The 23,039-nt window shown below is 45.7% G+C and overlaps 1 protein-coding gene across 1 annotated transcript in view; it reads left to right on the plus strand.

Moving 5' to 3' along the window:
- The first annotated feature begins 10,828 nt into the window (after positions 1–10,828).
- LOC132347466 (calmodulin-binding transcription activator 1-like) overlaps positions 10,829–23,039 on the plus strand; it is a 501,538-nt gene continuing 489,327 nt past the window's right edge. Inside the window, exons 1-2 of the mRNA XM_059893996.1 lie at positions 10,829–10,849; positions 12,075–12,142. Of these exons, the coding sequence (XP_059749979.1) occupies positions 10,829–10,849; positions 12,075–12,142 (89 nt within the window). The remainder of the gene's footprint in view (positions 10,850–12,074; positions 12,143–23,039) is intronic.

Below are 23,039 nucleotides of genomic sequence, written 5' to 3' on the forward strand. Positions count from 1 at the left end.
TGATAGACACCTGGGGTGCTTCTGCCTTTTGGCGATTATGAACAATGCTGCTGTGAACATTTGTGTACATGATTTTGTTTAAGTCCCAGTTCTCACTTCTCTGGGACACACTCTCTTTTGGTTTGAGCATTCTATGAATTTCCTGGGCCAGACTTGAGTTTGAGAGACAACAGGCAGGAGGGGGAAGAACATCATGCACTGGGCGTTGGGAGTCCCGGGTCCCAGCTTGGCTGAGCCACAGACACGTGACCTTTGCCAAGTCCCTCCCCTTCTCTGGGCCTCAGTTTCCTGCTCTGTGAAAATGAGATGGCCCGGATCTGTGTTTCTGTCTGTCTTCTTCGGAGCCCTAGGTTGCTGCAGCTTTGGGGAAAGAGGGGGAGGGCCAGACAGTTGGGATGAAGATGCTTTTTTTCAAAACCTCCTCCCCTTTTCATCTAGAGTGTTTGTCTCTTTTTGTCTGTTGTTTTGTCTGTATTGTAAGACATTTAAAGCAAATGGTTCCTGGATATAAGAAACCTTTCCTATCACTGAAGTAGATGACCCCATGAATCATACAAGGGTTTTGGGTGGACATGAGCCTGATCCCGCTGGAAGGAGAGAACCCTGCTGGTGGATGCTCGGTCTGGCTCCTCCTGGTTCCCTGAAGGGAGGTGGGGCAGTGAGGTGACTCCAGCTCAGTGGGAAGCAGGAGGCTGTTAGCCTGAGTTAGGAAAGCATGACTGTACACGGGCAGGTTTTCCTTTTCTCCATCTGGACACACCGTAGCTGTTCTTTAAAGAAGTTCAGATCAGTAGTGGAGAGTGTGGGCTCTGGAACCATTCTGCATGGGTTTGGGTTCTACAGAGTTTAGCCGTGTGACCTTGGGCAAGCCACTTAACTGCCCCGTGCCTCAAGTTTCCCCACCTGTAACATGGGCATGTTCTCACTTTGTAGTTTGTTTTGAAGATTAAGTGAGACTATCCCCCATGAAGTCCTAGAGAAGTCGCTGGCCTTAGACATCACTCTGCCAACGCTAGCTGTTATGATGGTAACGATGACACAGATGATGAAGTCCCTCTCCCCCCGAAATCATTCCCCTTCGTAGCCCAGATGACTCTCCTTACTCTGAATTTTGATGGTTCTCACTTTGCTCCACACTATTTAGCATCTTCTGTCCTTTGTGGTTCTTTGGGGTATACCTAGCTCTCTCCCCAAAAAGATCCTAAGCTTTGGGGAGGCAGGGTCTGGCCCGTGGTCTGCCCGTCTGATGATGAGACAGATCAGAACCAGAATAAGCGGAATGGGCTGGGCAGCACGGGTCTGGGAGCAGACAGGTGACCCAGACACGCCCCATCCAGCTGGGAGCCAGACAGCAGCGCAGCCATGCCCCCTGGTGGCCGAGTCCAGCTCTGGGGCTTAGTCAATGTGAATATGACACAGGAGGGAGCCTGGCTCTGGGAATTCAGTTTCCTCTGTTCAGAGGGGCTGCCTTTAAGTGGGACAGGTGCTCCACCCAGGGGGGACCTGCGTGGGGGGTGTCCTTGTTACCTTGAGAGTGCAGGAGGGAGCGGCTGGTGCTCAAAGATAGTTCATAAATTGGTGTGGTTCCCCGGGGCCTCCGCTTGCTTGCATGGCAGCTCGGTAGGCCTGAGATGACCCTTTGCTCTGGCTACAGAGTTGACAGGACAGTTGACCCTGTGATGGCGTGAACGCCCCACTATTATGTTGACTTATCTCTGTCCCTGGCTGTGAGCTCTTTTAACGGCAGGCTTCAAGTGCTCTTTATTTAAAAATTTTTATATTTTTTATTTTTTACACAGCAGGTTCTTATTAGTTATCCATTTTATACATATTAGTGTATATATGTCAATCCCAATCTCCCAATTCATCCCACCACCACTCCACCCACACCCCACTTTCCCCCCTTGGTGTCCATACGTTTGTTCTCTACATCTGTGTCTCAGTTTCTGCTCTGCAAACCAGTTCATCTGTACCATTTTTCTAGATTCCACATGTATGCGTTAATATACGATATTTGTTTTTCTCTTTCTGACTTACTTCACTCTGTATGACAGTCTCTAGGTCCATCCCCGTCTCTACAAATGACCCAATTTCGTTCCTTTTTATGGCTGGGTAATATTCCACTGTATATATGTACCACATCTTCTTTATCCATTCGTCTGTTGATGGGCATTTAGGTTGTTTCTATGACCTGGCTATTGTAAATAGTGCTGCAGTGAACATTGGGGTGCATGTGTCTTTTTGAATTATGGTTTTCTCTGGGTATATGTCCAGTAGTGGGATTGCTGGGTCATATAGTAATTCTATTTTTAGTTTTTTAAGGAACCTCCAAACTGTTCTCCATAGTGGCTATATCAATTTACATTCCCACCAACAGTGCAAGAGGGTTCCCTTTTCTCCACACCCTCTCCAGCATTTATTGTTTGTAGATTTTCTGGTGATGCCCATTCTAACCAGTGTGAGGTGATAACCTCATTGTAGTTTTGATTTGCATTTCTCTAATAATTAGCGATGTTGAGCATCTTTTCATGTGCCTCTTGGCCATCTGTATGTCTTCTTTGGAGAAATGTCTATTTAGGTCTTCTGCCCATTTTTTGATTGGGTTGTTTGCTTTTTTTTTTTTTTTTTATAAATTTATTTATTGATTGATTAATTTTTGGGTATGTTGGGTCTTCGTTTCTGTGCGAGGGCTTTCTCTAGCTGCGGCGAGCGGGGGGCCACTCTTCATCGCGGTGCGCGGGCCTCTCACTGTCGCGGCCTCTCTTGTTGCGGAGCACAGGCTCCAGACGCGCAGGCTCAGTAGTTGTGGCTCACGGGCCCAGTTGCTCCGCGGCATGTGGGATCTTCCCAGACCAGGGCTCGAACCCGTGTCCCCTGCATTGGCAGGCAGATTCTCAACCACTGCGCCACCAGGGAAGCCCAGGTTGTTTGCTTTTTTAATATTGAGCTGCATGAGCTGTTTAGATATTTTGGAGATTAATCGTTTGTCCATTGATTCATTTGCAAATATTTTCTCCCACTCTAAGGGTTGTTTTTTAGGCTTGTTTATGGTTTCCTTTGCTGTGCCAAAGCTTTGAAGTTTCATTAGGTCCCATTTGTTTATTTTTTGTTTTTATTTCCATTACTCTAGGAGGTGGGTCAAAAAAGATCTTGCTGTGATTTACGTCATAGAGCGTTCTGCTTATGTTTTCCTCTCAGAGTTTGATGGTGTCTGGCCTTACATTTAGGTCGTTCATCCATTTTGAGTTTATTTTTGTGTATGGTGTTAGGGAGTGTTCTAATTTCATTCTTTTACATGTAGCTGTCCAGTTTTCCCAGCACCACTTATTGAAGAGGCTGTCTTTTCTCCACTGTATATTCTTGCCTCCTTTATCAAAGATAAGGTGACCATAGGTGCATGGGTTTATCTCTGGGCTTTCTATCCTGTTCCATGAATCTATATTTCTGTTTTTGTGCCAGTACCATATTTTCTTGACTACTGTAGCTTTGTAGTATAGTCTGAAGTCAGGGAGTCTGATTCCTCCAGCTCCGTTTTTTTCCCTCAAGATTGTTTTGGCTATTCAAGGTCCTTTGTGTCTCCATACAAATTTTAAGATTTTTTGTTCTAGTTCTGTAAAAAATGCCAGTGGTAGTTTGATAAGGATTGCGTTCAATCTGTAGATTGCTTTGGGTAGTATAGTCATTTTCAGAATATTGATTCTTCCAATCCAAGGACATGGTATATCTCTCCATCTGTTTGTGTCATCTTTGATTTCTTTCATCAGTGTCTTATAGTTTTCTGAGTACAGGTCTTTTACCTCCTTAGGTAGGTTTATTCCTAGGTATTTTATTCTTTTTGTTGCAGTGGTGAATGGGATTGTTTCCTTAATTTCTCTTTCTGATCTCTCATTGTTAGTGTAAAGGAATGCAAGAGATTTCTGTGCATTAATTTTGTATCCTGCAACTTTACCAAATTCATTGATTAGCTCTAGTAGTTTTCTGGTGGCATCTTTAGGATTCTCTATGTATAGTATCATGTCATCTGCAAACAGTGAAAGTTTTACTTCTTCTTTTCCAATTTGTATTCCTTTTATTTCTTTTTCTTCTCGATTGCCGTGGCTAGGACTTCCAAAACTATGTTGAATAATAGTGGCAAGCGTGGACATCCTTGTCTTGTTCCTGATCTTAGAGGAAATGCTTTCAGTTTTTCACCATTGAGAATGATGTTTGCGGTGGGTTTGTCATATATGACCCTTATTATGTTGAGGTAGTTTCCCTCTATGCCCACTTTCTGGAGAGTTTTTATCGTAAATGGGTGCTGAATTTTGTCAAAAGCTTTTTCTGCATCTATTGAGATGATCATATGATTTTTATTCTTCAGTTTGTTAATATGGTGTATCACATTGATTGATTTGTGTATATTGAAGAATCCTTGCATCCCTGGGATAAACCCCACTTGATCATGGTGTATGATCCTTTTAATGTGTTGTTGGATTCTGTTTGCCAGTATTTTGTTGAGGATTTTTGCATCTATATTCATTAGTGATATTGTTCTGTAATTTTCTTTTTTTGTAGCATCTCTGTCTGGTTTTGGTATCAGGGTGATGGTAGCCTCATAGAATGAGTTTGGGAGTGTTCCTTCCTCTGCAATTTTTTGGAAGCGTTTGAGAAGGATGGGTGTTAGCTCGTCTCTAAATGTTTGATAGAATTCACCTGTGAAGCCATCTGGTCCTGGACTTTTGTTTGTTGGAAGATTTTAAATCACAGTTTCAATTTCTTTCCTTGTGATCGGTCTGTTCTTATTTTCTATTTCTTCCTGGTTCAGTATTGGAAGGTTATACCTTGCTAAGAATTTGTCCATTTCTTCCAGGTTGTCCATTTTATTGGCATAGAGTTGCTTGTAGTAGTCTCTTAGGATGCTTTGTATTTCTGCAGTGTCCGTTGTAACTTCTCTTTTTTCATTTCTAATTTTATTGATTTGAGTCCTCTCCCTCTTTTTCTTGATGAGTCTGGCTAAAGGTTTATCAATTTTGTTTATCTGCTCAAAGAACCAGCTTTGAGTTTTATTGATCTTTGCTATTGTTTTCTTTGTTTCTATTTTATTTATTTCTGCTCTGATCTTTATGATCTCTTTCCTTCTACTAACTTTGGGTTTTGTTTGTTCTTCTTTCTCTACTTCATTTAGGTGTAAGGTTAGATTGTTTATTTGAGAGTTTTCTTGTTTCTTGAGGTAGGATTGTATTGCTATAAACTTCCGTCTTAGAACTACTTTTGCTGTATCCCATAGGTTTAAAAAAAATAAATTTATTTATTTATTTTTGGCTGCGTTGAGTCTTCGTTGCTGTGCATGGGCTTTCTCAAGTTGTGGTGAGCGGGGGCTACTCTTTGTTGTGGTGCACGGGCTTCTAATTGCAGTGGCTTCTCTTGTCGCAGAGCAGGGGCTCTAGGCATGCAGGCTTCAGTAGTTGTGGCACTCGGGCTCAGTAGTTGTGGCTCGTGGGCTCTAGAGCACAGGCTCAGTAATTGGGGCACATGGGCTTAGCTGCTCTGTGGCATGTAGGATCTTCCCGGACCAGGGCTTGAACCCTTGTCCCCTGCATTGGCAGGTGGATTCTTAACCACTGCACCACCAGGGAAGTCCCTGCATCCCATAGGTTTTCGATCATTGTGTTTTCGTTGTCATTTGTCTCTAGGTATTTTTTGATTTCCTTCTTGATTTCTTCAGTGATCTCTTGGTTATTTAGTAATGTATTGTTTAGCCTCCACCTGTTTATGTTTTTTAATGTTTTTTTCCCTGTAATTTATTTCTAATGTCATAGTGTTTTGGTCGGAAAAGATGCTTGATATGATTTCAATTTTCTTAAATTTACCGAGGCTTCATCTGTGACCCAAGATGTGATCTATCCTGGAGAATGTTCCATGTGCACTTGAGAAGAAAGTGTAATTTGCTGTTTTTGGATGGAATGTCCTATAAGTGTCATTTAAAGCTTGTGTTTCCTTATTAATTTTCTGTCTGGATAGTCTGTCCATTGGTGTAAGTGAGGTGTTAAAGTCCTCCACTATTATTGTGTTACTGTCCAATTCCTCTTTTATAGCTGTTAGCATTTTCCTTATGTACTGAGGTGCTCTGATGTTGGGGGTGCATATATATTTATAATTTTTTAAAACAACTTTATTGGAGTATAATTGCTTTACAATGTTGTGTTAGTTTCTGCTGTAACAAAGTGAATCAGCTATATGCATACGTATATCCCCATATCCCTTCCCTCTTGCGTCTCCCTCCCACCCTTCCTATTCCACCCCTCTAGGTGGTCACAAAGCACTGAGCTGATCTCCCTGTGCTATGCGGCTGCTTCCCACTAGCTATCTTTTTACATTTGGTAGTGTATGTATGTCAGTGCTACTCTCTCACTTCGTCCCAACTTACCCTTCCCCCTACCCATGTCCTCAAGTCCATTCTCTACGTCTGCGCCTGTATTCCTGTCCTGCTCCTAGGTTCTTTAGAACCTTTTTTTTTTTTAGATTCCATATATATGTGTTAGTGAATGGTATTTGTTTTTCTCTTTCTGACTTACTTTACTCTGTATGACAGTCTCTAGGTCCATCCACTTCACTATAAATAACTCAGTTTCGTTTCTTTTTATGGCTGAGTAATATTCCACTGTATATATGTGCCACATCATCTTTATCCATTCATCTGTTGATGGACACTTCGGTTGCTTCCATGTCCTGGCTATTGTAAATAGTGCTGCAATGAACATTGTGGTACATGACTCTTTTTGAATTATGGTTTTCTCAGGGTATATGCCCAGTAGTGGGATGCTGGGTCATATGGTAGTTCTATTTTTAGTTTTTTAAGGAACCTCCAAACTGTTCTTCATAGTGGCTGTATCAATTTACATTCCCACCAGCAGTGCAAGAGGGTTCCCTTTTCTCCACTCCCTCTCCAGCATTTATTGTTTGTAGATTTTTTTGATGATGACCATTCTGACTGGTGTGAGGTGATACCTCATTGTAGTTTTGATTTGCATTTCTCTAATGATTAGTGATGTTGAGCATCCTTTCATGTGTTTGTTGGCAATCTGTATATCTTCTTTGGAGAAATGTCTATTTAGGTCTTCTGCCCATTTTTGGATTGGGTTGTTTGTTTTTTGTTATTGAACTGCATGAGCTGCTTGTACATTTTGGAGATTAATCCTTTGTCTGTTGCTTCGTTTGCAAATATTTTCTCCCATTCTGAGGGTTGTCTTTTCGTCTTGTTTATGGTTTCCTTTGCTGTGCAAAAGCTTTTAAGTTTCATTAGGTCCCATTTGTTTATTTTTGTTTTTATTTCCATTTCTCTAGGAGGGTCAAAAAGGATCTTGCTGTGATTTATGTCATAGAGTATTCTGCCTATGTTTTCCTCTGAGGGTTTTACAGTGTGTAGCCTTACATTTAGGTCTTTAGGTATATTTATAATTGTTATATTTTTTTCTTGGATTGATTCCTTGATCGTTATGTAGTGCCCTTCCTTGTCTCTTGTAACATTCTTTATTTTAAAGTCTATTTTATCTGATATGAGTATTGCTACTCCAGCTTTCTTTTGATTTCCATTTGCATGGAATATCTTTTTCCATCCCCTCACTTTCAGTCTGTATGTGTCCCTAGGTCTGAAGTGGATTTCTTGTAGACATCATATAGATGGGTCTTGTTTTTGTATCCAGTAAGCGAACCTCTGTCTTTTGGTTGGAGCATTTAATCCATTCACACTTAAGGTGATTATTGATATGTATGTTCCTATTACCATTTTCTTAATTGTTTTGGGTTTGTTTTTGTAGGTCCTTTTCTTCTCATGTGCTTTCCACTTAGAGAAATTCCTTTAGCATTTGTTGTAGAGCTGGTTTGGTGGTGCTGAATTCTCTTAGCGTTTGCTTGTCTGTAAAGCTTTTGATTTCTCCATCAAATCTGAATGAGATCCTTGCTGGGTAGAGTAATCTTGGTTGTAGGTTCTTCCCTTTCATCACTTTAAATATATCGTGCCACTCCCTTCTGGCTTGTAGAGTTTCTGCTGTGAAATCAGCTGTTAACCTTATGGGAGTTCCCTTGTACGTTATTTGTCATTTTTCCCTTGTTGCTTTTAATAATGTTTCTTTGTCTTTAGTTTTTGTCAATTTGATTACTATGTGTCTCAGCATGTTTCTCTTTGGGTTTATCCTGCCTGGGACTCCCTATGCTTCCTGGACTTGGGTGACTATTTCGTTTCCCATGTTAGGGAAGCTTTCAACTATAATCTCATCAAATATTTTCTCGGGTCCTTTCTCTCTCTCTTCTCCTTCTGGGACCCCTATAATGCGAATGTTGGTGTGTTTAATGTTGTCCCAGAGGTCTCTTAGGCTGCCTTCATTTCTTTTCATTCCTTTTTCATTATTCTGTTCCGCAACAGTGAATTGCACCTTTCTGTCTTCCAGGTCACTTATCCGTTTTTCTGCCTCAGTTATTCTGCTATTGATTCCTTCTAGTGTATTTTTCATTTCAGTTATTGTATTGTTCATCTCTGTTTGTTTATTCTTTAATTCTTCTAGGTCTTTGTTAAGCATTTCTTGCATCTTCTTGATCTTTGCCTCCATTCTTTTTCCGAGGTCTTGGATCATCCTCACTATAATTATTCTGAATTCTTTTTCTGGAAGGTTGCATATCTCCACTTCATTTAGTTGTTTTTCTGGGTTTTTATCTTGTTCCTTCATAGTATACAGTCCTCTGACTTTTCCTTTTGTCTATCTTTCTGTGAATCTGGTTTCGTTCCACAGGCTGCAGAATTGTAGTTCTTCTTGCTTCTGCTGTCTGCCGTCTCAGGCTTCATGTGGTCTTATTATCTGACTGGTCATAGTAGGTGCTCAATAAACATTTGTAGAGTAAACATTGATTGCAATAAGTAGTCCAGGGAGTTTTTCTCTTTGCATGACAGTAGCAGTAGAGGGGGCCCTGCCAGGTTGGGGTGACTGTTGCCTGAGGGATGTTCACGAAGGCCTTCTTTGGGAGTCTGGGTCTTTGGGACACTGTGATGAATCTAGAGGTGTCTGGGGTGCCCTGTGCCTCCATCCTTCTGGGCCATTAGGGGTCACTGAGCTCTCAGCATGATCCTGGGCAAGGGCATGGATCCCAGGGGTTCCAGTTGGCATAGACTATTCCCCCAGATATAAAGGCTCCTGAAATTCAGGTAGATGGGCTGATGCACCTAGGAAGTGGCACAGTTTATCCACTTCCTGACTCTAGCCACTGCCTGCTGTCAAGGTCATTCACTTGTTCAGTTTCATTAATGACTGTCACACATGCTAATGCATGTTCATGCATACCTTTCACTATCAGCTCATGCCTATTTAATTTCTGGGAAACTTATTGTTGTAGATTGAAAGCTACACACTTGAATAGTTTATAATATGCAGATTGTTTCAAGACCTGGTGTTTATTATTGAATAAATTCTGAACCCCTTTTCTGAAAGTATTAGAAAAATGTCAATCCTATAATTCTTTACAAGATAACTACATTCCATGACAATACTGTTACAAATGTTTATTTTGAAGAAGATGCTCAGCATGTCCTGTTTACTATTCTCTTGAGATTCAAAATGTTAGTTAGGTCTCTGAGGTGAATGAATGAATGCTTTGTGCAACCAAATGGGCACCAGTAGATAAGGGGAAGGATTGACTCCAACTAACTCTGAAGAGTCACTGTGATGATACCGTTCACTGTGGAATAGGGGGTGGACAGCGGTGGAAGAGGGTGGAGGGTGGGATAGATGAAAGTAAGTCCAGCAGCGCTGGAAGATTCTGACCTGGACCATTTGGTACCTGCTGCCTCCTCGGGGCCTCTGTGGAGCCAGCTTGCAACACGTAGACCTTCTAATCATAATCATGATAGTGATGATTGTGGGGCATGGCTATACGCCAGTCAGGGTATTAAGAATTTTCACTCCTTATAACTACCCATGAGGTGGTATTATCTCAGTTTCATAGGAAACTGAGGTCTAGACAGGTTAAGTGATGTTCTCAAGATCAGACAGTGCATAAGTGGCAGAGCCAGCACCCCAAGCCAGGTCTGTTTGCTTCTAAAGCATGTGCTCTTAACTGTGATACTATATCACCTTCCCACAGTGACTTAGAGTTAATTAAATCACCGGTAAATGTTTATCTAGGAGCTGCTGGGTTTTGCTGCTTTTAAGCACTTGCTTCAACTATCTTAAGTAATAAACATGTACAAACACGCAACATACTCAGGACACACACACAGACATTCATAGATGCAATTTTATTTCTCTAATGCCCACTCTTCCTCCCTCCCTCCCCCCATGCACCCACCCACCCACTCATCCATCCATCTGCCTAACAAACACTTATCAGGACATTGTGAGGTCCCAGGGATACATCAGTGATGACCTATTCCTTGCCCTTGAGGAGTACATGGCCCAGTGGGGGATGCTATCCAAGTAAACAAGCCCTTAGGATGCAGAGTGATAAATCCTACACACTGGGGGAAGGTGCTGGGTGCCATGGGAGCACAGAGGATGGGCAACCCATCCTGTCATGAAGAGTTAGGAGGGCCAGCCAGGGGAGGTGATACCTATCTATGGCGACACCTTAGGGAAGATATCTTCTAAGGAGGGGAAAGAGAATATGTTCTCTCTCAGGGACGAGAGGGAACAATGTTCTGGTTGATCAGCTTTTTAGTTGCAGTCAACAGTAAAAATCTGTACAACAAGGCAACTCTGTTTTTGTCATAGGTTTCTGCTTCCCAGCTTCTTGGTGAAAGGTCCAGTCTTCTGGACTGAGGTGGCTTGGGCTCTGGTGACCCGTCACTGGCTAGCTTGTGGTCATGGCTGGTTTCCACGATGATGTGAGGCCCTGACTGCCCACCCCACCCCCAGGCCGGTGACCTTCATACCCTGTGGCATCGTTGGTGTTTTCTACTTTGACCTGCTCCGCTTCCCTGGTTTTGGTGATGTGTCTTCTCTTTCTTCAAGGCCAAGTTTAGCATCTCTGTGGTCACGGGTGTCCACTCCCTAATGTCCAAGCCCAGAGGAGGCTAACAGGCTGCAGGTCTCTAGGTGGCCGGGCTGCTCTGTCACGAGGAGCCCTCCACGAACCCCAGCTGCACAGAAAGTTGAGAAGGGAGGCCCGTCCTCCACATTTTTCTGGTTGTCAAGGGCGGCAGCTCCACACTGTAGCATCACCAAGATCAAGGGAACTGTGTACTAGTCCAACCTTAATCTAACTTACGGTCCCTGCCAATTTCACGTTAGCAGATTCGTTTGGAGCTGGAAGTAATGGGCCACATCATGCCTCAGAGCCCGAGCAATGACTTATGTGGATGTCACCCACTGGCTTTTTATGGAAATTGTTAATAAATCAGTAATTCTATCTGCAGTGATGTTGTTGTGTTTATAAATATTTAATTTACCTTCAGGCGCCCACATTTCTTCCATCTTTGCCTTAAACTCTGCTGACATTGTTCTTCGTTCTGAAGCGCTCCTCAATAGATTAAGTTATCAGTAGTGGGAAAGGTTAACTCTCTCTCTCTCTCTTTCTGTCTCTCTGTCTCTGTCTCTGTCTCTGTAATATGGCTTTTTCTTTTCTTTTCTAATCTTTGTGTGATTTGGCTCGGGACTTGGGGCTCATGCTGAGAGAAGGCAACATTTCTTGTGACAATGATGAAAGGTTACTCCAGCTTCAGAAGGAGACCAACTAAACGTTCCAATTCTGACCTTGCATGAGTGAAGACCTGTTGTTGGCATGTGTTTTTCCCCTCCTTCAAATTAATGACATTTAGAAGCTGAAATGGTGTCTGATGTTTTCCTCCTACAGAGAAATATCTTTGTCCTTGCCACTGACTCATCTTTTGAAACCCAGTGCTTTGATTATTAGAGTATGGCAGGTTGAATGGAAAGGTCTTAAAAAAATCAAAATAGAAACACAGTCCAAGTCGAGTGTTTCTCCACTGGAGATGGGGTTCCGGCCTCACAAAAGAGGACAGCGGCTGGGAAACAGCAAAAAACTTTCTTACCTCTCAGGATCCAATGTGAGCTAATTGTTGTTATTATCTTTTTATTCTTCTGTTTCAGGAAATTGCAGCTTATTTAATAACATTTGAGAAACACGAAGAATGGCTAACCACATCCCCTAAGACAAGGTAATGTCCCAGATCTCACAGTTTTTCAAATATGTACAGTAAATGGATTGATTTTCATTGATTACCTGATTTGGCCAGTCAATTCATGGGCAAGTTCAAAATGCCATGTTCTGCCTGAGAGCTTGTGACATTGAGGTCTCAGTCATCAGCCTGAGACGATGGTAGTGACTGCAATCGGATGTATTAAAAACAGGGCAGCTGCTCTCATGCAAGTTGGAAATTTTAAGCTGTTGGCCTGACGCTGGATCCTTCAGCTGGGTGCTTGGAAAAGGTTTGGCAGGCAGGACCATCGGGGGAAGTTTATTTTGGGAAAGTGCCCATCTGACACCCGTGTTCTCTAGAAACTTACTTTCTAAAAGGGAAACTACCTCACCTATCCACTTTCATCTCAACACGTTTTACAAACTGAAAGTCAAGTTTTTCTTGATGGTGTTAAGATCTCCCAAATCAGAATTCACGGCTAAGTTTGCAGTTTATTATTTAGTCAATGTCCATGAACCTGCCAACTGCCATGGACACTGAACTAGTCTCACCACTTGGGAATAGAGGGAATTGGTGAAGATTCAGCTGACTTGAGTTCTGTCAGTGCAAGTGATATTATTTTGTGAAGAATGGAGACATTGGAATTTAGGGTTGATTTTTAAAGGCAGCCTCTTCTTTCCTCCCCTGCTCTCATTTTTTCATTTTTAGTACGTTACATTCTAGAGCTTTGGAAATACCCGGCCACTCTCTTCCAGTTGCCACAGTTTTTCTATCAGCGGTGACGGGGCCAGGTGTTTAACAGCCTGAGTGGTGTTAGCTGGAGTGCGGCTTACAGGATAACTGCAGTGTGGGTTTGAATTTGAGAGGCAGAAAGCCCAGTCTGTTCCCTTTGTCCAGAAGCACCAAATTCTCCAAATTTGTTAACTGGGAGACCAGAGAAAGGGTTGGGGGTGTGTCCTCTGCCCACTTGGCCATCAGCTTGACCTGTTCATCCTTTCTGAGCCATGGAGGAAAGATGTTTACTCAGTCTAGAAGATTCTTTAACATATTTCTTCATGAGGCTTAGGTTTTTACTGGTTAGCATCCATTAGATGAGGACAGAATTTTCCATTTTGAAGGAGGTCAGAGGATATTGAGGAAAGGACGATTAGTTCCTGAGATCTGCATCCCCCAGGTGAGGGTAGAGGTTGACTCTTGATTCTTTTACCTTTCATCCTGAACCCCTCTGTAGGATGTCTTCAACTCCTCAGCCTTCTGAGACCGTGATTTCCTTTGCTATAAAATCAAATGGTTTGTATCAGTCAGCTTTTGATGTGATAATGCCTTGTAAGAAACAATCCCCAAACTAAGTGACTTATAACAATAATTTTTTATTTCCTGCTCATGGGTCTATGGGTTGGCTGTGGCTGTGGGTTGACTTCAGGACCACTGGAGATGTGTCTTTTTGTTGTAGAACCTAGGCAGAGGAAGCCTCCCCCTGCCCCCATCCCTTCCCTGTCTGGGACATCTGGTTCTCATGGGGGATGGCAGAGGCTTAAAAGTCCAAGGCAATCCAAGGCAGGCACAGTGAAAACCCCTGGATATGATTCTGGATGTGGCATCATATGTCACACCTGCTCACAAATCCATTAGCCAAAGTAATTCCCGTGGCTGAGCCCAATAAGAATGAGGCCAAGAAGGACATTCTTTGCTACAGTGGGGTCAGAGTGGGGGCAGGGAGAATGAACGGTGATGCAATCTACTATTTGGTGAGCACAGCCGTGTCCTGTACCATGGAAAGCCTGGAAAGCCCGGCACACTCATCTCTCCTTCCTTCTGGGGACATCTTCTTCCAGGGCAGTGGTTCCCAAACTTGAGCAGGCATCAGAATCAGCCGAAGGGCTTGTTAAAGTAACGTGCTGCACCCCACCCCCAGTTTCTGACTCAGTATGTCTGGTGTGGGACCTGAGCACCTGTTATTTCTAACAGGTTCCCAGGTGATGGGGTGCAGCTGGCCTGGGACCTCACTTTGAGAACTGCTGCCCTAGCTTCTCTGGACGGAAGGGAGCCTGTCTGATCCCTGCTTCGGCACCATTTCCTGGCTCCCCACAGCGGTTCTCATTTCGAGCAGCCTCCAGCCTCTCCACACTCCCTTCACTCCTCAGCAAAACGCTCCCTGAATCTAAGTGGAAGGAAAGAGCTTCTCTTTAGCCAGAGAGTGAGAGTTTCTGGAACGTGTCCCGGGCCAGACACCTGATTTCAGATATGCAGACACGTGTCCTGTTTCAGCCGCCCTCTGACTGCACAACAAGGCGGGGATTCTGCCTCACGTTTCAGTCTGAATTCGGGTTTCCATTGAGAAGCGAATGTCACTCATGGTCATGCCTGACTCACTTGACTTTTGGGAGTATAAATAGAGCCGAGAGCCTTCCCATCCCGAGGCACAAGGGGTGCCCCGGCAGCAGAGAAGGAGTGTGGGTTTCAATATTGACAAATCTGGGTTTGAGCCTTGGCCCTGTCACTCAGTAGCTTTGTGACTTTAAGAGAGTCATTTCATCCCCTTTCAAAGCTCTACTTTTTCTTCTTCACGCATGGAACAGAGGTCAATGTTGATTCTGTCCTCTTTGGGTCACAATGAGGACTGAATGGGATAATATTTGTGATCTTGCCTTGCATGCTGTGAGGGTCCATGTCCAAGCACGGGGGTGTCATCGTCCCTCTTGTCTGCAAGGGGCCATCCCCAGGCCTCCTGGAGGCTTTGATTTTAGGACGCATCTGCTACAATCTCTCCAGGCTTTGGAAGGACGAATTTCTTTCCTAAGGGCAGAGGGTGAAGACAGAACGTTTCCTATTAGTCTTACAATATCCAATCCGTGTTTATACTTGAAAGCGTCTTGTCCCAGGAGGGGGAAAAGTTGCTGTGATTGTTCAAGAATCTTCTTAAATTAGTTGTTGAGTTTGGATCTCCCCACCCTGCCTTCTCTTATATTGAAATTAATTGACGCAGTGAACTGCTGAGTTCTTGCAAACCGGCCTCCTGGTATTAAGGAATTAATGACACCAAAACTCTGTTGAACGAGGAGGCGATACAACTTCTGTTTGCCGCCGCTGCTAATTTCATTTTAGAAAATTAATAAAAATGAATTGCACCACTGACATTTATAGAGTTTCCTAATAAAATGATACATTGTTTGTGTGGAGGAATCCCTATTAAATTAATTGTTGTATTCAGCTCACATATAGATGTTGGTATAGGGGCTGCAGAGGGACCCACTCCTTGTCTCCGTGGCTAGCTGATGGCTGGGGGTTATAAATAGAGCCCTTGCTCAGATCCTGCCCTAATTACAGAGAAGGTCCTGGGAGCCCCGCTCACCTGTTTAATAATGAAGTGTGCTACAAGGAGGCTCCCAGGGTTGGGGGTCCCGGGGGCGGCAGTGGCGCCACGACAGGGCTGAATGCAGATTGTTGAAACAGCCCATATTGTATTATCAGCAACTGGGACCTTCTGGAAATGGCAGCTTGAAAAATCACCCTTCAGGACGTCTTTATTTGGCACTTGCTGTGTGCCCAGCACTATAGTAATACCGCTGGGAGACCCCAGGGGACTCCACACTCCCCACCCCACAAGGTGGATTTAGAATCTTGGAATCAAGAGCTTCCGCCCTCCGTCTTGTACGTTCTTCCAGCTCCTCCTTCTGGCCTTGATTCTTTGTCACTTTCTCTGTGAGGCCCTCCCTGAACCCACAATTTAAAATCGCACCCCTCCCATCCAGCCAGAATCCCTTTCCTCTTTCCCTGTTTTCTGTTTCTCTAGTGCGCTTATCACCGTCTGACACACTGCGTAGTTCCCCTATTTATTTGTTTAATTCACTTATTCATTATCTGACCTCCTCTCCCCCAAAGTAAAAGTACCACAAGGAGAGGGACTTTCGGTCTAGCTTGTTCAAGGGGCCTCCCCAATGCCTGCAGCGCTGCTGGACACACGGTGGGTGCTCCGTGAATATTTGTGAGATGAATGAGAGAGTGAGTCAGGGTTTGAAGGGAAGAGACCTGGGTTGACTCTAGTTTTGTCTTGTATAGATTGCCCGTGTACTGTGCTCTGGGGTACTTCTGTGGGCTTTTAAGTCCTTTCAACAGCTCTGCCAGGCAATGAGATGGAGAGAGGGTGTATTATCTGTCCAAGATTGCACGGCGAATGTTGGAACTGGAATTTGAACCCAGGATTATCTTATTGCAAAGCCCACAAACTTAGCTTCGATGCTAACCCTCTGCTGGTGTGGGGTTTGAAGGTGGCCCCGCAAACTGTTCCACTCTTCTTTCCCACCTCCCATCTCCATGACTTCTGAACCACCCGGGAGACCCAGCCTCCCTTTGCTGGTGAGCTTGGCTGTGGGTTCCTGTGCTGGCCTCTGGAGATGGATTTAGCCCCGAGTTGCAGGCAGTGTAGAGAAGCACACACTGCCATAGGGTGGGGAGCAGAGCCCAGCAGAGCACAGGCAGGCGGGCTGCAAAACTTAGCAATCCCAGTAATTTATTTCTCCTCCCCTGGGAAACATGCAAATTTCCTTGGAAGCCAGGGACACGCAAAGCTCAAAATGGAATTGAAAACATTTCCTTCCCAGGAATCCTGTGTGTATCGGTTAGAAGGAGGCTGGAAAATGTTATTAATTATCTAATTAATTAATTAGATTTATATAGATCACATCTTAACACTGAAACACTAAAGGTCTAATAATAGAATTTTCCTATAATGAACACTAGATGCTTCTTGGTCAATAAGCAGTAAAACAGCCAAGTAGAGGGAGGGGTCTGGAAGGAAAGGAGAAGAAAAGTGAGACCTGAGTTTCAAGAAGACCCAAGGGACTCAGCGAGAGACCCACCCTCGCTCTCCCAGCTCTCAGGACCCTGTAGGTCCATTGCTTCTTCCGCCCTGGACCTTTCCCACCCCAGTGGTAGGAAAAGTCTTGGGTCTTCTGCTCTTTCCTCCAAAGTTCTCCCTCCCAGGACTCCAAGAACTCCAGGGTTTGACTCTTAACTCTCTGTGGACCTTCCCCAAGGCTGAACCTCTCTGCTGGGCACCTGGATGTCATGTTATTATCTCAAACTCGTCACCTTTCCTCTCCCTCCTGCCCTCACTTCCGCTCTGTTTCCATTCTCTGATTTCCCTGGTTCTCAGAACCTCTTCTTAATGGGTCCAAAGCTCACACCTTGTCCTCCTTCATGGCCCCTCCTTCTCTTTCATCCCCTGAATAGAATTAGTCACCAGTTCTGCCAGTGTTGCAAACTGTACTTCACATCCTTACTTTCCTGTGTCCCCCAGGTTCGGCCCTTGCCACCTGCATCATGCTTGGGTTATGAAACAGCTCTGGACGCTCTCCTCTCCAGGCTGGACTCCTTTCCTCCCGCTGGTTTCCCTGAAACGTTCCTTTTGTTACGTTGCTGTCCTCCTTGAAAACCTTAGCGACTTCCTATGAGATGAAGCCCAGTGTCGTGTTCAAGGCCCTTATTCTGCCTCCACCTCCCTTTCTCAATCTTTTTCTTTGACTCCCCACTGCAAAGTCCCCATTACAGTTAGGGGGCTGCTTGCTGCTCTTCAGAGGCCACTGACCTCCCCTCAAATGCCCCACGTCCAACCCAATCTGCCCGCCCTTCGGATCTGACCTCTTCCCGGGAGGCCCCCCAGACACGCCAACTCACGGGGAGCCCTCTTCGCTGTCAGCTTCTGCAGCCCACGTTCTTTGTCATCAGTTTTTGACAATTTAGTGATCGTAAGTGTGGAAGTCTTGCCTCCTCACGGGGACAGCGAGCTCCCCAGGGGCAGGGCCGTGCCTCCTCTGTTGTCTCTGAAGGGCTTGCACGCAGAGAAGCAGGAGCTCTGACGGGGTGCGCGACAGTGTGCGGGCTCGTGGTTGAGCGGCAGACTCGCTCCTGCGCAGACCAGCAGAGAGGGGCCAGGCGGCGGCGCCAGGGGCGGGCAGAGCGCTCCACCCAGAAAGCCAGCCTCATCGGCCCCCACGTGGGTCCCTGTGCAGGTGGGGCTGCTTTGGCCAGGACCTGTGTAAGTGGCACACGAGAGTCACCTGTTGGCCACTGCCAGGGCTTCTGCTCCTTGGGACAGTTACAGGACTTTTCTAAGGAAGCCCCTATTCCTGGGGAGTGACCAGAATAGAACTGCACAAATCCTGTGGCGATCCCATCTGGAGGATTAAAAAATTCCCAGAACTAAAAAGGAATTTTTTTAAATAATTTTTTTAAATTTTATTTTTATTTTTTTGGCTGCGTTGCGTCTTCATTGCTGTGCGCGGGCTTTCTCTAGTTGCGGCGAGCGGGGACTACTCTTCGTTGTGGTGCGCGGGCTTCAGTAATTGTGGCACGCGGGCTCAGTAGTTGTGGCACATGGGCTCAGTAGTTGTGGCACACGGGCTTAGTTGCTCCACGGCATGTGGGATCTTCCTGGACCAGGGCTCGAACCTGTGTCCCCTGCACTGGCAGGCGGATTCTTAACCACTGCGCCACCAGGGAAGTCATGACATGTGCTACAACATGGATGAGCTATGAGGACATGATGCTCAGTGAAACGAACCAGCCACAGGAGGGTGAGTACTGGATGATCCCGTTTACGTGAGGTGCTGAGAGCAGTCAGATTCGTGGAGGCACAGAGTGGAATGGTGGGGGCCAGGGGCTGGGGGAGGGGTGGGGAGTTAGGGTTCGATGGGACAGAGTTTCAGTTCGGGACGATGAAAAAGATCTGAAGATGGGTGGTGGTGAGGGCTGCACCACAATGCGAGTGTACTTAATGCCGGTGAACAGTACACTTAAAAACGGAAAATTTTATGTTATATATATTTTACAAGAATTAAAAGATTCCCACGACTGCCTCCGTAGCTGTGTCCAGCCAGGCAGAGCCGGGGGTTGGCTATGCGTGTGTGCGTGTGTGTGCGTGTGTGCGTGTGTGTGTGTGTGGCGGGTGCTATTAGCGGACAGTTTGGGAGGGCAGCTTTCTACCTAGATCATTTCAGGGACTCTGTCCTTCGGAACTGCAAAAGAAGAAATAAACTAGGTTGGCAATGATTTCAATGTGGTGACCTCTGCATTCTGCTGGATTGGGGAACCTGCTATCAAATTAATATAACGATGTGTCATGTTACACCCATTCCAGCATTTCCTAACGCATTGAGCAAATTCTTGACGAAGTCCAAACTATTATCATTAACCAAAGAGCAAAAGTAGCAGCGGGTGGCGGCCGCTGGCTCAGGACTCACGAGGAGCCCCAGCTGCCCTGGGCCCCCCGGAAGGCATGTGCCTTGGGGGTCCTGTAGTTGGGATGCATTTCTGGATGAGGCGGGGAATGAGCCGTGACCTGGATCCTGATGAAGTGGCTGGTGTCTCGATGGTGGTGGGGAAATCCCCATGCCCCATATCAAAGTGGGTCTGCCCCAGATTCCGGTGCATTTTCCAGAATCACAGAATGCAGAATGTCAAAGTGGGAGGAGACGGTGGAGGCCACCGATTCCCCTCGGTGCCCAGGAAGGGGGCCAAGGCGGGGGCACTAGCTGCCCAGAACCCTGGTCCGTGGTGCCCCTGGGAGCAGACCCGGGCTGGCTTCAGGTTTCCAGCTGCACAGCCTTAAGTGGCCACCCTTTTTGCGGGTGGGTGCGGGGCATTTGTCACAGTCACGGGGCTTGTGTGTCCTCTGCTATCGTGCCAGCTCTCATCACCTCCTTTCCCACTTCCTGGAGCCAGGAGTGCAAGTCCAGGGCCTCTTTCCTGGGAGGGAGCCAAGAGAGGGGAGAGGGTGCTTTTGTGTCTCGTATCTCGCCGGGTTAGGCAGCTGCCAGCTTCTGGCTCCAACCTCCACTTTCTTTTACCCTCTTTATTTTTATCAGAAATATCCATGCACGTAGTTTAATCAGGCCAATGGTCCTAAAAGTCTTGTAAGAAGAAACAGCAGCCCTCTGCCCTACAGCTCAATCCCATCTCCCAGGAGTGACCACTGTCAATTCTTTTAGTTCTGATGTTACCTCCCGACTTTTCAATATGTTTATTCTGCTGTCTCTTGATTTGTCAGTTTCAGGTGTTATCTTCTGACGTCCCTGTATGCTAGAGGAGAATCTGTTCTCTCACTCTGCCATCTCCTCTGCTTCCCGTATCTGGGAAGGGGGCTCGTCAATGGAGGTAGCCAGCTTCCAGTGGGGGGATTCTGAGAGTCTGCATCTCCAGATGCCGACGTCTGGAGATGCCATTCGGGGTTCTCCGGAGAAGGATCTGTCAGTGTGCTGCCTGGTGGTTTGGGCTTGGCGGCTAGTGGTCTGGGAAGCAGGCAGGGAGCGAGCTTGAAATTTCACCATTAATTAATGAATTTTCCTGGTTTACATCCGTGTTTCCTGCCTCTCCTCTGCTGTCTCCAAGTTTGGAGTCTTTCGGGATCGCTTTCTGCAAGAAGAAACGCGTCTCCAGTGGGGGCAGAGGCCGGGTGGGGTGTGTGGGGCCCTGGGAGGGTCTGACTGTCCCCTGCACAGGTCTGCAGCCTCTCCCTCCCTCCCTCCCTCTCACCCTTTCCGAGCCTCTGCTTCTCTGGCACCTGATGCTTCCAGCCCACGGGTCTTTCCGGGGCTCTGCAGGCGAATTGGCTTGTTTATCCTGGTGCCTCCTCGAGGGCACGTGGGTTTTTGCTGCTTCTATTCTGCCGAGTCGGTTACCAACCCTGCATCTGCCGTCCATCTCTCTAGAATGTGTTGACACCCTTGACCCCCTCCTGTCTCCGTTCCCCTTTGCTCTGTCCTTGTGGGTTTATACCCGTGATCACTCCTCTGCTGTCATTAGATCGGAGACGCGATGCTCGGTCCTTCACGTCAAGGGACCCTGTCCCTTGAGGGTGGGGCTCGCTGGCCACTGCCCAGCCCTTCTGACTGGGACCTGCTCCCCTGTTTTCTCTTTCTCTCTCCTCTTCTTAGGCTCACTCTCGGTCTTACTTGCTCTTTCACTGTCTTGCTTTTTTCTCCTTCTCTCCTTTTTAGTCTGCAGAAACAAATGCCTCACAATGCAGTTTTGAGGTTTCGAAATGCACAGCTGCTTAGGTAGGGCCCAGGAAACCCTGTGGCTGAGACGTGCAGGCTTCTTGGGTGCAGGGAGGTGGCCCCAAAGGCCAGCAGCTCCAGTGACACCACACCCTCTTTAATGCAGCACCCCCGGCTCAGAGCCTTTCCTCGTGTGGGCACAAGGGGTGTGGCCTCTTCTGGGCAGAATTTTGGGGGTCCTGGGTGTGGCCAGGGCCAGCCAGTATGCCATGCAAGTCACCTGACAATGGCACCTCGATGCCTTTGTCTCTGCTTGGCTCTGAAGGTGTCTTCCGTGATTGTCCAAGCCTCCGGGCAGGGTGCTTCTCATCAGGGCACCTGCGATGCAAGTTGGGGTGCAGGGCACTGCCTGGAGACTGCTCACCCAGGGGACACCTGCCAGCATCTCTAAGCAGGACACCTGGCAGTAAAGACTGTTTCTGAGAATGAAACAGCACCGGCATTGTGCTCGCACAAATGGAGAGGCGTTTACCTACCCTGTCAGAGTCTATCAACTGTAATCTCATTTTCTTTCTGCTGCCGACCAGTTTATTCTTGGCATCTTCACTCCCCTTTCCTGAATTTGGAAAATTAGGATTGTCTGGTATCTCTGTAATTGGTCCGGATTGGTATCTGTGGTATTTCCTCTGGATCAATTCTGATCTAATAAACAGATGTTGGCTGCGCGGAGAGGGGGGCTGCTCGTGTGCTTGGGGGTGTCACAAGGTTGGAAGGCGCGTTCTCGGAATGGACCACTTTCTGCAATTCATCATCTTCCGTGTAATGAGTAATTCTCAAATCAGCTGGATATTCTGGGCTGGAGATTCTCCCACTGTTCTCAGTCTGGCTAAGAGGTAGTATTATCTTTGCTATTCTTAGATTTTCTAGTCTTTTATTATGGGGCTTTAAAAAAATTCAGAAGAAGCCAAAAACAAAGGAAGAAAATCTCTCCTGGTTCTCCAGCTCTACCTTATATCCCACTTTCCACACAAGTGTTTGCTTTTTATGGTGTGTGTTTATACACATACACACATGTACAAATGTACAATACACCCATGTGCACAGACACACATGTACACAGAAGTGCATGTACACATACTTACACACAACACACACATGCACACATATAGACACACACATGCACAGACATGCATGGACACATAATATACAACATAACACACATGTAAGCACATGTATACATATGCGCACACAACACTCATATATACATTCAGAAACACACAATATACACATGCACACTTATACACATATACATAAGTACACAACATATACGAATACACAACAGCCCACACACATACACACATGTGCACACACAACACATACTTTGCCACTTCAGTCATTATTTTCTTTTTTTTTCTTCCAGTTTTATTGAGATGTAATTGACACACAGCACGGTGTGAGTTTAAGGCATACAGCGTAATGATTTGATTTACATCCATCCTGAAGTGATTATCACAGTAACTTTAGTGAGCGTCCTTCATCTCAAATAGATACAAAATTAAAGAAATGGAAAAAACTTTTTTTCTTGTGATGATAACTCAGGGTTTACTCCCTTAATTTTCATGTGTAACGTAGAGCAGTGCTAACTGTATTGATCACGGTGTACATCACACCCCGAGTACTTATTTACCTTGTAGCTGGACGCTTGTACCTTTTGACCACCTTCCTCCAATTCCCCCTCCCCCCCACCTCCCCTCACCTCTGGTAACCACAAATCTGATCTTGTTTTCTATGAGTTTGTTTGTTTGTTTTTGAAGTAGCATCGACCTACAACACTGGGTTAGTTCCTGTTATACAACATTGTGATTCAATATTTCTATATATTTTGAACTGGTCACCACAGTAAGTCTAGTAAAGTACTA

This window comes from Balaenoptera ricei, chromosome 1, assembly GCF_028023285.1.
Source record: "Balaenoptera ricei isolate mBalRic1 chromosome 1, mBalRic1.hap2, whole genome shotgun sequence".
Lineage (NCBI taxonomy): Eukaryota > Metazoa > Chordata > Mammalia > Artiodactyla > Balaenopteridae > Balaenoptera > Balaenoptera ricei.